Source organism: Agrilus planipennis, unplaced genomic scaffold (assembly GCF_000699045.2).
Source record: "Agrilus planipennis isolate EAB-ADULT unplaced genomic scaffold, Apla_2.0 scaffold20, whole genome shotgun sequence".
Lineage (NCBI taxonomy): Eukaryota > Metazoa > Arthropoda > Insecta > Coleoptera > Buprestidae > Agrilus > Agrilus planipennis.
The window spans coordinates 441,418-455,215 of record NW_020439516.1 but is presented as its reverse complement, the minus strand read 5'-3'; the positions used below and the strand labels follow the sequence as shown (position 1 = coordinate 455,215).

General features: G+C 34.8%; 4 protein-coding genes across 7 annotated transcripts; 1 reads left to right on the top strand and 3 right to left on the bottom strand.

The window, feature by feature from the left end:
- Window positions 1-2,753: 2,753 nt before the first annotated feature.
- Window positions 2,754-3,826, bottom strand: LOC108738464 (eukaryotic translation initiation factor 3 subunit F-1). Its single transcript, XM_018471894.2, has 2 exons — window positions 3,684-3,826; window positions 2,754-3,599 (listed from the first exon to the last, which is right to left on the bottom strand). Exons 1-2 carry the CDS (start codon window positions 3,799-3,801, stop codon window positions 2,872-2,874), a joined length of 846 nt encoding a protein of 281 aa, XP_018327396.1. The 5' UTR covers window positions 3,802-3,826; the 3' UTR covers window positions 2,754-2,871.
- A 90-nt stretch (window positions 3,827-3,916) lies between these two features.
- On the top strand, window positions 3,917-9,764 carry LOC108738446 (nuclear factor related to kappa-B-binding protein). 3 transcript variants are annotated; one of them, XM_018471859.2, is made up of 6 exons: window positions 3,917-4,244; window positions 4,634-5,216; window positions 5,276-8,181; window positions 8,261-8,386; window positions 8,445-9,365; window positions 9,427-9,763. In XM_018471859.2, exons 2-6 carry the CDS (start codon window positions 4,645-4,647, stop codon window positions 9,531-9,533), a joined length of 4,632 nt encoding a protein of 1,543 aa, XP_018327361.1. In that variant the 5' UTR covers window positions 3,917-4,244; window positions 4,634-4,644; the 3' UTR covers window positions 9,534-9,763. The 3 variants fall into 3 exon arrangements, with proteins under 3 accessions (XP_018327361.1, XP_018327363.1, XP_018327362.1); XM_018471861.2 differs by lacking the exon at window positions 3,917-4,244 and adding an exon at window positions 4,266-4,577 and having other exon boundaries at window positions 9,427-9,764; XM_018471860.2 differs by lacking the exon at window positions 3,917-4,244 and adding an exon at window positions 4,266-4,541.
- Window positions 9,763-12,325, bottom strand: LOC108738456. 2 transcript variants are annotated; one of them, XM_018471882.2, is made up of 3 exons: window positions 12,233-12,325; window positions 11,656-11,902; window positions 9,763-11,566 (listed from the first exon to the last, which is right to left on the bottom strand). In XM_018471882.2, exon 3 carries the CDS (start codon window positions 11,283-11,285, stop codon window positions 10,407-10,409), a length of 879 nt encoding a protein of 292 aa, XP_018327384.1. In that variant the 5' UTR covers window positions 11,286-11,566; window positions 11,656-11,902; window positions 12,233-12,325; the 3' UTR covers window positions 9,763-10,406. The 2 variants fall into 2 exon arrangements, with proteins under 2 accessions (XP_018327384.1, XP_018327383.1); XM_018471881.1 differs by lacking the exon at window positions 12,233-12,325 and adding an exon at window positions 11,959-12,226.
- Window positions 12,326-12,568: 243 nt separating this feature from the next.
- Window positions 12,569-13,450, bottom strand: LOC108738469 (DNA repair protein XRCC1-like). Its single transcript, XM_018471898.2, has 3 exons — window positions 13,204-13,450; window positions 12,860-13,147; window positions 12,569-12,795 (listed from the first exon to the last, which is right to left on the bottom strand). Coding segments are annotated over exons 1-3 (468 nt in total). The 5' UTR covers window positions 13,206-13,450; the 3' UTR covers window positions 12,569-12,617.
- Between the last annotated feature and the right edge of the window lie 348 nt (window positions 13,451-13,798).

The window sequence follows — 13,798 nt, the reverse complement described above, 5'->3', positions numbered from 1 at the left end:
CAGCAAAAAACGTTCTTCTTTCTGCTGTTATGATAAAAATAAACAGGTTTATTTGATGGCAATGAAAGGAAAGAATAATAATGCTCCAAATTTTTTGAATTATTTAAAAGGATTAATGGGCATTAAGTCATCTTTACATAAAGACAGTAGGTAAATTCATGGTACATACAAAAATAGCAAACAATACAGTGCATTGTTTAATAATGGATAATTGTTTCATTATTTATTATTAATAGTCTTTTAATACATAAAAACAAAGAGCATTTTTTAAATTTTCCATTACTTATATCAATTTTTTTCTGCTCATCTTGTACTCCGATCCAGGACCTTCTGAGCGGGTAAACTGTGGAAATAACGATGTACATTAAAATCGAGTGTGTCTCTAACAATTCCCTATTATGTTTAGGATCACTACTTATTCGCCTTTTTATAAATAAATAACAAATTTTGATAGAAATAATAAGATCCATAAAAGTCATCTTAACATTAAGATTATCATGAAAACCATAATACGATTTAATTGAGTAAATGCCAAAATATCTGGTTGTCTCGTCATATTTATTCATTAATAAATTCAGATAGAAATGCTTTACACAACGAAAGATTGAAATGCTACAAAAACAATTTTCCGCGCAACGGAAAACTAAAAGTTTAAGATAGTATTGCATCTTATAAAGTCACATATTTTGCCCTAAATGACACATTAAAATGGTCAAAAAATAATTATACAAGGAAGAGGAATTGTACTCAAAAAATTTTGATTTTATTTGTTATGTTGCGTATCATTTAACAGAGCTTGTAATGAAGAACAAGGGGTGACGATCTGAGATCAATTAATCGATTAATCAATCCTTTAGGTCATGAAAATAGATTTTTCATCGGTATTAAGTAATTAACTCCTCACTTAAAACATAGATCTTTTTCGTGAAAAATCGCCCTCCCTATGAGATAACAAAAACATTTTATTCGTAATTTTAAATAGCATAATATATTCTTCCAAATTTCTAAACGAAAATTTAGACTTTCTTTTGAGCAAAAAAATAAAAGACGTAGATGCTTTTGTGTAAATAATTTATTAAATTGCAACGCGTGAAGTCTGACAAAGTTTTGGGCTATTTTTTATCCTTTTAATTTAGAGATAAGGGTCTTTTCGTGGAAAAAGGAGATGCTGGAGATACTCGTATCTGTAACTTTAGGCCACTTTAACTGACTACTTTATTTTCTTACCTGCCCGAAGGACTATTATTTTTGTGACTGGACTTATCCCAACACGTTTCGTTTCTACCTTCTGACTGGTAAAAAATGGCCACTTGTAAATCTTTGTTTTAATGTGACACTGTTTTAAGTAGCACAATTTATATCGTTTTGTACGTGCACTTCTAAATTCACCCCGTACCGAAACCCTAATTTGTTTTCCCTAAAACCAATTTTTACGACCATTCTAAATGGGATGACCGGCTATAACTGATGATTGGGAAGAAAAAGGATGACCATGTACCTTTTTCTGTTTTTATTTACTACTTTGAAGGTAAAGGGGTGGGTTTTCAGGGAACTACTGTAAGAAACGTAAACGTAAATTGGGTTACATTATACTTTTGTAACAGTTGATTAGGTAGATACTTTTCTAAATTCAACAGAAGACTTTTTATAAAAAAATATTTTCTCGGAGCCCCCATTATAAAACCTATACAAGTGGGTGCAGGTCAGATATTTGAAATATAGTGTTTAGGGACTGTTTGGAAGGAAAGAGCATAAAGCGAAAATTGGCTCAAGATAGGAAGAGGTGAAGGTGCGAGTTGATTCTGGGACCTTTTTGGCTTGGACTGTAATTAATAAATTCAAAAAATTGAACATCATAATTTGGGAGATAATTCTTGCAGTGAATGGGGCAATCAGACGTAAAAAGAAATCTAGCCTCCATAAACATAAAATTAGGGTCCATGTTTTGAGATTCGTTTATTATCACTTCTTTAATTTATTTTCAACTAGTACCGTAGAAAATGGTATTGAACTAAAGTTACGATCTTCTAGTGTGCATAATATTTTCTTTAACTTGTAGATATTAATAGTTTATGGAGATATACACAGTAGACTGATGTGAAGATACGAAACACCCTAAAGATATCAATTTAATGATCTAATTTTCGAACCCTTATCCCTTAGAGGAAAGTGAATACCTAGGTAGGTATTAGCTACAGACAAATACCAAATATTCTAAACTTTAATTTTATTGACCTTATTGTTAAATATTAGCTTACTGAACAAATGAATTTGATATTATATCTACATTTTATTCCAATTTTATTATTACATAAGTTATTAAACATTTATTTTGAATTACCATTAAATGTATATTTTTGCATTGTGGCGCCATCTAAGCTGCACAAATTACATCAAAAGTATATTATGGTAAATATTTTGTGCGTGGTAGCGCCATCTGAACTACACAACTCATATTAAAAACTAAGTTATCTGTATTAGTGTTTAGAAGTTTAAAATACTAATTTTCATTAATTTTATTACTATTAAAATTTTTTGCTATCTATCCTTGAGTCAAGTTATAGTGTTAATGAACCAGAAAAAAATAAATTTGTGTTTTAATTGCCTTAAACTATATGTAAAATCCCAGTTAAAAAATACCAAGCAATTTGGAATTTTAAAAATATTAATTTTAACTGTTATTAAACTCTTCAGAAAAAAAAATTAATCAATCACTCTTTATAACGTTCAGATAATGAAAATAAAACAAGTTGTCTTTACAAAATGTTTATTCATACTTGTTAGGACAACAATAATTCATAACATATCTTTTAACATTGTACTTATCCTGTAGAAGTAAATTAAATAAAAAAGTACATACATTTGTAAAATTTAAATAGATGCAACCAAAGTCAATTTTTCATTCAATTGCAATTGTGTTTTGATTAACTGAGAGAGTGATATAACCATTAGCAAATCCTTGATATTACTGTTAAACATTTCAGAAAATTGCTCGTTAGTCATATGAGGAACAGAATTAACCAAATCTAACAAAGAACGACCTACAGCATTATCAGGTTTAACTCGATTTGCTAAAACATCTTCTACATAAGCTAATACTTGGTCCAATAGCGATCCCATTTTCTGGCCAGCTTCACAAACCTGGGCTAAATCCATCATGGGTTGCACAGTTCTTGATCTTGCTGCAGCACCACTCATGGTCTTTGCACACAATTGCAAACCATAAACTTCAGGATCATAGCATGATATCTCAACTGGTATTGGTGTAAACATGCATCCTTGTTTACCATTTGGTACACCAAGCAGAACACATACGTAAGCTTTTATGCCCATTTTTCCGCTTTGAAGACCAGTGTCCACGGTGACATGAACTGGATTATTACATTCTCTAGAGTAATATTCGTGAATTACTGAGCTGTGATTAGTAACTTCATTTCCAGTAGCCCACCAACCAACAATATTTTCTGATGAATTGACACGCTTGTTTAATTCATACACATCATTGGCATATGTTAATTCGGCTTCTACTTGATCTGTATGTTCTTTGTGAGGTACACAAAAGCAATTAGTTACATCTACTACACCTTTGTCAACGCTCCCTGGAAAAGAATAGGTTATAAACACATGGCATCACACTTTAACTACTTCTTCAACAAAAGGCACCCGTATATCGTAATATTTACCTAAAAGGGTTCCAATAACTCGCTGGGAGTCTGCATTTCTACGTTCATAAGCATCTACAATTTGAAATAATACAACTGGATGCAACTTAACAGTGAGGTTAAGATAGTTCAACGCCATTTTCTTAAATAATGACAACTACGTCGATGCGCAAGCGTAAGTTTTCAATTGAAGGTAGCCAACATAACGAGAACAAAATCACAATAGAAATTTCAAAAACCGGCTTTCGTAACGAATTTGATTTAATTTTAATTAAATAAAATAACGTTTGATCCTTTTAAATGATGATATACTTTGATAAAATAAGACTAAGAAAACCAATGAAAATAAATAACATAATTAGAAATGAGTTTTAAAGGCAAAAATTTTTGAACACAGTATCCCACCACAAACGTATTGATGGTTTCTCTCATCAAAATGGTTTCGCGGCCCACCACTACTAAAACTGCCTGTCGGTATGCGTTGTCTGTGTATATCCGCAATGCAGGCGTGTCGATGAGATACCCGTTCGTAGTGAGTGTGGCTGGAAATTTTTTGGACAAAACCTAGTACAAATATTGCAGGTGTGTTAAAAATCCGCCAAAATAATGTCCGATTAAAGCGCCCCTCTCCCCCTCTTGTTCATGTCATGCATGATTGTTTATTGATATGACGATTATCGTCGCGAAAGCATCTTCAACAGAAATGATTACAGGCGAAAATAAATATGCGACATGCGAAGTTCTAACCGTTGCCATAAAAACAAGGCACCGCAGTAAGGTGACCTTCAATTAATATTTAGCTTTCTCGTTTCAATTTAGACGTTCCATTTAACGCAAACGAAAACATTACATTCGATTGCAAAGATGTAGTTTATTAAGGTACAATTGTTTTTTTTGTACTAATATTGGCGAAAGGTGTTATTGCAATTGCTTATTTTTACTTGCCAAGTAAGGGAATGATTGTTTTGCAGGCAATTATAAAATGGATACAGACAATTCTTCTGATAACAACTCGTCCACCGAAAGTTCAACTGACTCTTCAGACGATGACGAAAAGTTAGAGGCAGCTCAAGTGTGTGGAGTGAGAATTAAATTACCTCAAGGTTTATGTGAAAGAAAGGATATTTTTAATGAATTCTTTTCTGTGCATACTTGGAATTCGCTATCAGAAATAGAACGACAACATTTGAAAAGCTTCCTCCCCAGTTTCCCAGAGAATGATGAGGAAGAAAAGAATATTACCTTGCAGAGGTTGTTTAGGGGTGACCAGTTTCGTTTTGGAAGCAATCCTTTAGAACAGTTTCATGATAGTCTAAAGGCGGGCAGTTATAGACCAGATATTGCCAAAATGCGACTAACAATAAGAAAAGCTGAGAGAAAGGAGGAGAAATTTAGATATAGAAAATGCAGAGAACGTCTGAAGAATGATGTTATAACATCCAGACAAAAACTGCTTACGTTAGCTAGGAATTTACCACCTGGATTTGAACCTAAAGTACAAAACAACAACAACCCATCTTATGTTCAACCAGCTTCATATAGAACAAAAAAAAGGTAAGTTGTATTATATTTTGTTGTTGAAATATTTTGTTAAGATTATTTTTGTCTGTTAGGTATTTCCAAGAGCTTGCTTCAATTAGAGCACAAGTTGAAGAAAGTGGTTTTTCATCAGATGAGAATTACCCTGAAGGTCCATGCATACCCTTGCCTCGTAAACAGAGGCGACATTTAAACAACATAAAAAATTCAAATCCTTTAGGTAACGAGCAAATATTCATGTCCACTCTTTCAACAAAACCAACTGGTTTAGATTTAGAAAGACATATCAATCCGAACATAAATCCGTTCTTTTTGACGGAAGATTCGTACAAAACGATGATACGAAATCACGGAAAACGGCGACTGGAGTACAAAGATGACTTGGAATATGACACTAAAGGATTCTCCTTATCTGACATCATTGCACGTACAAAATTGCCTTATGTAAAGAAAATTAACCCCCCTATAAGCGCATCCACAAATTCCTCTGTAAAACATCACTTGGAAACGAAACTTGTGCAAAGAAAGAAAATTAAAAAAGATCCCCATCATCTTCCTACATTTTCAGAACTTATAACCAAAACCAATCCCTTCTTTGGCCACAGTTCCAATTCCGATTTGGACTCCGATTCAGATTCGTTTTTAGATTCATTTGTGAACTCTTCATCTGTTAAAAGTAAAGTGAAGAAACTTAACTCGCATAGAATTTCAATAAAAACGCCAAAAATGAACAGTGTTAAAACGGAATCAGTTATAACCAGCACCAGTCCTCCAACGGTCAGTGTACCAGAAACTAAAACATTAAACGACGACTTCAAAACTGTTAATTCGATAACGTCATTTGGTAAAATTACTCCTGCAACCCTTTCAGACTTAGACGGCATTGATATGATGAATTTGCCAATTGATTTGGAAGACTCCCATATAGACATCCTGGAGATCAATAATCGGCCTGAATTAATGCAAGAAACGCATGCAAATTTCTTGTCATTAATTCGCGATATAATTTGTTCAACAAATGAACACAGAATGAGTCTAAAATGTCTAGAAGAAAGACTGATATCTTGGCAAGAAAACCCCATAAGTCCCTTAAACGATTGGTATAGTTACATTGATAACTGGGTGGCAGCCTTGCCGTCTGCCATTAACTTTTTAAGTGGAAACTTTGAAGATATATTAGACGATTTTGTCCCGTATATCGAGTTTAAAATTCATTCAGAAATGTACCAATGGATTGGAGCAGGAAGAGACTCTGATAGCCTCCTAATGCCCTTATTTCAGTACTGGTTGGAACGACGAAACGAAATTAAATTGTCTTCAACGTTAAAAGACTACAAAGAAGAAAACGTTGAAATAAGCGACAGGTCGCAAACACCCCCACCACCTCGTTGTCCTACTACATGGACTGTTCGCAAAGCAGACCCAGAAGAAATACGACAATTTCAAGAACAAGAAAGGAAACGATACAATTCTCCACACAAAGCCTTCACGTACCGTTGTAACGGGTACGAAGGTATTGTGGGGCCTGTCAAAGGTGTTTATAGTAACCAAAATCTAGGAGTTACTAAAGCCAGGGGTCACAGTATGCTGACTGCAGACAGGCCTAACTTTGTGACCATCTTAACATTAGTAAGAGATGCTGCAGCTCGCTTACCTAATGGGGAGGGAACGAGGGCTGAAATATGTCAGTTACTTAAATCTTCCCAATATATACAAAATAATGTCCCAGAAAACGTACTCCAATCGGTCGTCAGTGGGGCTCTTGATCGGATGCACACTCAGTTTGATCCGTGTGTTAAGTACGATCCGAAACGGAAGGTGTGGATATACCTGCACCGAAACAGATCAGAACAAGACTTCGAGCGTATTCATCAACAAAGTCAAGGTATCAATAAAACTCCCAAGAAAGTCGTAACTAAAACTAAAACACCCAGTAAGGTAAAACCGAAGTTAGAAAAACCTACAACGAAGCCTTCAAGATCTACTCCTGAAATAATAGAAGAAGAAGTAATGACTGAAACGCCATCTAATGAATTGCAATTGAAATTAGCAACTACAGTGTCAGTACCTGAAAAGAAAACACCAGTCAATGTTCCACCAAAAGTTGTTCAGCCTAAACCAACCGGAACATCTATATTGATTTCAAAACAAGATAAGCAGGTCACACAAAAAGACTTAGAAGATGTTACAGCCCAAATAATGTTGTCACCGTCTCGAGCGTCTCCGTCAAAGCAAGTAGTAAGAACGGTTCAAGATCGCAAAGAAATTAATGAAACCATCCAAGCCTTAATACATCAGCGTGTTTCGAGTCCTGTGGCCAAACAGATAACTAATCCACGGACAGGGAAAAGTCTTGTGAAAATTATCTCACCAAACCCTGGAAAATCTCTTATTATCCCAACTTCAGGTAGCCCCCTCTTGAAACAATCCGACCAACAGAGACAAACACCTACAAAAGAAATCGTCTCCCAACAGCAACTTCTGCAGACACTGACAGTTACCAACCAGTCCCAGCAGCAGCAACAGAAATTAACTGAACCTAAAGTTAAGTTGTCTAACATACAAGGTGAAGTATTGCAAACATTCACGTCCCAACAGCTTCAGAACATCAAAAATATCACTGTGTTAAGAAATACGACTCAAAATCAACAACATTTCGCCAACGTGGAAATAGACACCGGGATGATTTCTCCAGGATCAGAAAGTACTCCCGTGATATCGATTTCGTCGTCCCCAGAATCAGATTCGCAAGAACAAACTCATAAATCTAGCCCAAAAGTGCAAACATTAACACTTGCACAGCAACACCAAATTTTGCAAACCTTGAAGCAGAAAGCGGTGCCTGTACAACAGACTGTTCTGTGCTCACCCAGGTCGGGTGGAGTTATTAGTAAACAACAGAGAGCTGTTGGACAAGTGATAAAGCAGGCAACCGCCGTCGGGACGTCATTATTGGCACAAAATAAATTGTCTGCAACAGGTGGGTGACCTGTTGGTTTATGTTTTACTTTTGACTTATGTAAAAATGATCAGAAGTCAGAATAAATTTTTAATTTTAGATAATATTCAAGGAAAGCCTGTGATCTCAACCACCCAAGCGCCTTTAGTTGCGAAAGTGTTAACAAACGCAGCGGGTCAAGTAATATCGGTTGAGAGCCTCCTAACTCAGAAACAACTGTCTCAAGGTACTATTTGGTGTTCTATTTATTTATCTGTTAATTAATTTGATTAATTTATATACAGGAGCAGCATTGCGGATAGCAAACCCGAAAGGTTGTCAGCCGAATATAATTCAATTAACAAGCGCCTCTGCTCAATCCCCTATGGCCCAATTCGCGGTCGCTTCCGCAAATAACGTTACCGCAGCATTCCCCAACCAGCTAAAACTCGTTATTTCAACCCCAATGGCGACAACAGCCACCTCCACTATTACCACGTCGAAAGCGGTCGCGAAAAGTAATACACGAACGCACACCACGACTCGTTTTTCTCCTAAAGTCACCCAACAGCTCGTCGGTACCACCAAAATCGCGAAAAGCATTCCCCAAATTAAAATTCCCGTGAATGCCAAAAACGTAGTAGTGAGCAAATCGGTGACAGTAAACGCGAGCTCGGTGAGGATGGTGTCCACGAATAGTCTTAATTTAGCTCAACTTAGCGGCAAACCGTTAATTCTAGCGAATAAAGGGGCCTCAGGACAGGCCATCCCCGTATCGAACGTTCTCATCCAGACGCAACCGAGCGGAAGTGGCAATGCAGCAACATTTATACTCTCGAATACGACTTCCAAGACGGCGTCAAACACAAGCGTGTCGGCATCCACATTAGGACAACAGGGAGGCGCTCAAGTGATCTTAAGTCCACAATTGAAAGTTCAGCAATCGCAACAGGTAGTTTTGGGTACTAGCGGTAAGACTACTGCGGTCGGTATTGGTCAAAATCAGACGGTCACGCAGAACCCGATCGTGCTCGGTCAAACGGTCAGGTTGCAGTCGAGTCCAACAAGTAATACACAACGATTGGTGTTAGCCAGCCAGAACCAAGGAGGGCAGATTGTTGCACAGCAGATATTACTTCCGGTTGGGTTTCAAGGGACTGCACTAAACATTAAAACTCTGCAAGGTGTTAAGGTTGTTCCATTGGCTCAAACAACACAAGGAAGGGGTAAGTTTGAAAAAAATCCGTTTTTGATGCGCTATGGAGTGAATTTTTTTTTTCTTATTAGCTGTGCAAGGTCGTCAAGTTCTTGCGAGGGTGGTAAATCCTGGAAGTTTATTTCAAGTAAATCAGCAACAAAGTACAACAGACATAACTAATAGTACTGCCGAATAAATTTATTATTACGTAGTGTAATAAATGTGTCTCTAGTGCCTCATTGTACATTTTCGCTACAGTTCCCGAAAGACGCACTTTCCCTCGTTTACACTAACAAATTTGTAAATAATAGATGTATTGATTAATTGATTGATTACTATAATTATGTTTGCTTATTTATGATTGTAAATGTACATTTAAAAAAGGTTGTTTTTCTTTTATAAAAAAAAGAAACAAGGATCGTTCGGATATTTAACGTCTTTTATTTTTTGAAACTTAAAAGGCATATATACAACTACAATTATTGTACATCGCACTTAAAAATACTATTATATAATTTTTTATAATCATGCATTGGTCTCTTATTACAAATTACTAATTCCGGATTTAATAACATAAAAAAATCTGATAAGTACACGAACAGTTAGGTATGCGAAGTTGTAAGATGCATTTGCGTCATTAAGACAATTACCAAGAAAGTATTTTACAATATACAACACTGCAAGGGCAAATAAAAATGTTAAAATGTGATTTGAAAATATTCACAATTGTCTTGATAACATTATTCAAAGCCTAATAAGTTAGGTTTTAATTAAATAACACATGGCAAGTTAGAAATAACATATTCCTTGTAATAAATAGATTTTTGTAATAGTAGCCTGCAAAAAGACAGTTCGTAATTGAAAAATGCACTTGTATTTCAAGTATTATAAATTATACTTTCTAAAATGAAAAGAATATGGAAAAAAGAACTTAAAAGCACTTAATTTTTTCCAAATAAATCAAATTTGCTTATTTTATAAGAAGATTATTTACTAAAACTCTAAATGTATTTTTTTCTGATGGGAAAATTGCAAAATCTTTCCATTATTATTTTAATTACTTAACCATTTACTTTGTACTTGGATTGTACTCTATAAGGGGGTCGTCATCGTCCAAAGTGTTCAAAATTTCGAGCAAACGTGTAATATCCGAAGGCGAGTCGATTGAGCTAGGTGCACCCACCAAAGTGACCACTTGCGAGTTAAAAGTGATCACATAAGTTATAGAAGATCGTGAAAATTTCACGCACCGTTCGTTAGGCAATTTATTAGCGAATGTGATTTCAGAAATTTGTTGATCACGCGTCACAAAAATTTTTATCTTCCAGTTGGGAGCTGGAAGTCGGATTAATTTCAATTGGTGCATCAGCTTCTCAAAACCAAGATTATTTTTCAATATTCTTTTACGACCCGGTCTTCCGGTTCTACAAACTAGCGTGTAAAAGCATCCGTCGTCAACGATAACGTTACCATTCACAGTATTAGACTTGGAGGCTTTTTCTTCTTCTAGTTCAGCCGTGTAATCGCCGTTGTCAAGTTGGTCCTTATTTTGTTTTTCTTCTTCAGTTTTAGGGGCGCCTGCAAGAAGCGTTTCCAAGTCTTCACTATCTGTATCATCTATTTTTGGTTTTTTTATCCCTTCCACCTCTGAAACTAACGAACTTTTTCTGGGTCGTTTTCCAGCATATGTACGTAATGGTGTACTTTGTCCATTGAACTTTTCAAATGTCGGTTTACTTTCCTCAGTTGTTTGGGGGAGTTCGCTATCACTTAATGGATCATTTTCATACCCCAAAGGATCTGCATCACTCTCTTTTTCATTTGACTCTGAACAAGGTGGTTCATCAATAGGTAAAAACGATTTTACTTCATCAAATGCCACTATTTCTTCAGTTTTGGTTGAAATATTAAGAGGGTCACACTTTTCAGTTTCAGAATCTGTACTCATACTTCTTGGCTTTTTTCGGTTTTTAATAGGTATGGCTATAAAATTCACAAATCTTTTATTGGGATTTCGAGAACGACTTCTTAAAAGAATACGTTGTGACTGAATAAAATTTCTTGTGTTCCTAAGTGACACTCTTTGACCGTTTTTTCTTTTTCTTTGTAATGATTTCGATTGTATCCTAGATTTTAATCTCTCAGACAACCCAAGTTGTTTCCTACCTCTCTTCAAATGTGATTGTTTCAACTGGACCGGTGGTTTTTTCTGCAGTAGCTTCTTTATTACTAGAAAACAGTAGACACTATAAGTGAAACAGCAAATGTTTCATGCCTATGTAAATGTTAAAAAAATACGAAAACTGTATCTCACTTACTCTTTTCCTCTATGGGTTTTACATGAACTCTCAAACACTGCCCATCAACTAAAGCTTCCTTATGTGTGATACCAGCTGCTGTATATTTACCAAACACTATGCGTACAATTACTTGCTTTGTTGTATTTCTGTTATTCACCAACAGAAATTGTATTGGTTTATCCTTGGCTGATCCTGAAGTAATTTCACCACTTTGACGAAGGCGTTTACGGAGTTGCGACTTTTGTCTGCTATTTTTATTGTTACTCTGTAAGTGGCACAAAATAATTAATAAGATATGTAATAAATGCTGTGTCGAGTTACCATTGATATTAGCTGAACCAACCAAAGCAATTTTTGAATAAAATTTACACAATAATCTATTAAAATAATGATGCATTTGTTTGTTATTGTAAAACTATGCTTGGATCTTGGAGGATAACTAATGTTTACAGATCTAAAACTACTAGCATAAATATGAGCACAATATTAAATCACTTTTCCTGTATAACAGAATTGTAACAAAAACAATTATCATTCGACTTTAATTAAAGTAAAGACAATACAATTGCTTTCACATTATTATTGATAGACTAACCTCCTCTAAACTCTAAAAAGAGATCCACGAACCTAAAAATCATCATGACGAAAAGAGATGGAGAGCACGCGTAGCACAATCCTTCAACAATCTAAAATAATAAGGTTATAATACAGCCATAGATAAAGTTAAAGCTATATTTCTATAGTTGGAGGTAGTGTGGCGGGAATTTCGATTTAAATTAAAAAAAAAAAATAGTGAGAATTCAGTTCGCATGCCGTTGCTGTCACGACAAATCATGGTCTCAAAAAGTAACATAATTTAAATCTGGAAAATAATTTATTTTTGCACCTTCCTTAAATGTTTAACCATATACATTACATAGTAACTAAATACTTCAGATATGCTTATTTATTATTAATAAAAACCAAATATACATACAAAATTAACACTGAATGGTAAAATTATCCAAAGGAACAAGTTTTTGTTGATTATGACATTCCCAAATCCAATTATAGTCTATAATTTTTGCTTCTGGACAAGCCTCATTTAAACTAAAACTATCCTTGTTCCTGTCTGCTAATATAATATCAACAATATCACTGAGATCCTCCACTAAAACCCTGAAAGATTCGAAAATTAAAACTAATACATAATATATGCAACAGTTATTTTTCAATTACAAACCCTTTATAGGCATGAATATATTTCTCAATTTGTTTGATATCGTCCTTCGGTAAATCTTTATCAATGTAGAGAACATGATGTTCGAAAAATTTTGGAAGTTCATGATTAACTTTTTCAACTTTACGTAACATTACGTCTTCTTCATCTTCTGTGTCGACAGAAAAAGGGTCTACTTCCGCTGGTTTTACCTCCTCAGAAGTATTTTCTTCTCTTTTCTCATTTTGTTTCAGTCGTTGGGCTTGAATTCGTTCAATTTCATCTTCTGTATCACTACCTTCGCCAGTGCGCCTTTAATATTTTTTTATTTGTTAAAAGTTTTTCATTTTCATCTACACTTACCTTACATTTCTCCATTTGAAAGTTCTGAATCCCCTTCAAATCCTCCAAGTTCTTTCTGTTCCCATATTTCTTCTTCACTTTCACTCTCATTTGTGTCTTTCTTATCCAAGGCGTATCGTCTCCAAGGGAAACGTTTTCTTTCACGATGACAGTCATAAATCCAATTTTTCGTCACTATTTTTCCTTTTCCTCTCACTTGATTAAATTTGGGTGTGTTTGGAAACGCACAACTGGATAAAAAAGTATTTATAATAACTTTCTAAATATATGTGAAGTTAAAGACAGTGGATTGAAATTTTTTATTAGAATAGGTGCAATTGTAATATTATATATAAAAGAAATTATGAGTGCTGTCAGCACAAGGCAAAGTAGTATTACGTAAATGAAAGTTAGTATCAGCAATTAATTATGTTGAAGTGTACGATGTACGATGTGTTCCTTACCTATTTACAAACAATTCCATTGATTACTATACATTGAAAACCATAATGGCCGACATAAGTAACAATGCGACAACAATTGAAAAAGAATGATGGCCGACAACTGCAACAATTAGAAAATAATGATGGCCGACACTACGTCATAGTGGAGCAATAAAAA

Coding starts and splice junctions, on each gene's coding strand:
- LOC108738464 (XM_018471894.2), bottom strand. CDS start 3,801: ATGGCGTTGAACTATCTTAACCTCACTGTTAAGTTGCATCCAGTTGTA. Junction 3,600..3,683: donor AGTTATTGGAACCCTTTTAG/GTAAATATTACG, acceptor ATTCTTTTCCAG/GGAGCGTTGACAAAGGTGTA.
- LOC108738456 (XM_018471881.1), bottom strand. Junction 11,567..11,655: donor AAAACCCATAGAGGAAAAGA/GTAAGTGAGATA, acceptor ACTGTTTTCTAG/TAATAAAGAAGCTACTGCAG.
- LOC108738446 (XM_018471861.2), top strand. CDS start 4,645: ATGGATACAGACAATTCTTCTGATAACAACTCGTCCACCGAAAGTTCA. Junction 8,387..8,444: donor TCAGAAACAACTGTCTCAAG/GTACTATTTGGT, acceptor ATTTATATACAG/GAGCAGCATTGCGGATAGCA. Junction 9,366..9,426: donor TCAAACAACACAAGGAAGGG/GTAAGTTTGAAA, acceptor TTTTCTTATTAG/CTGTGCAAGGTCGTCAAGTT.
- LOC108738469 (XM_018471898.2), bottom strand. Junction 12,796..12,859: donor TATATTCATGCCTATAAAGG/GTTTGTAATTGA, acceptor CGAATCTTTCAG/GGTTTTAGTGGAGGATCTCA.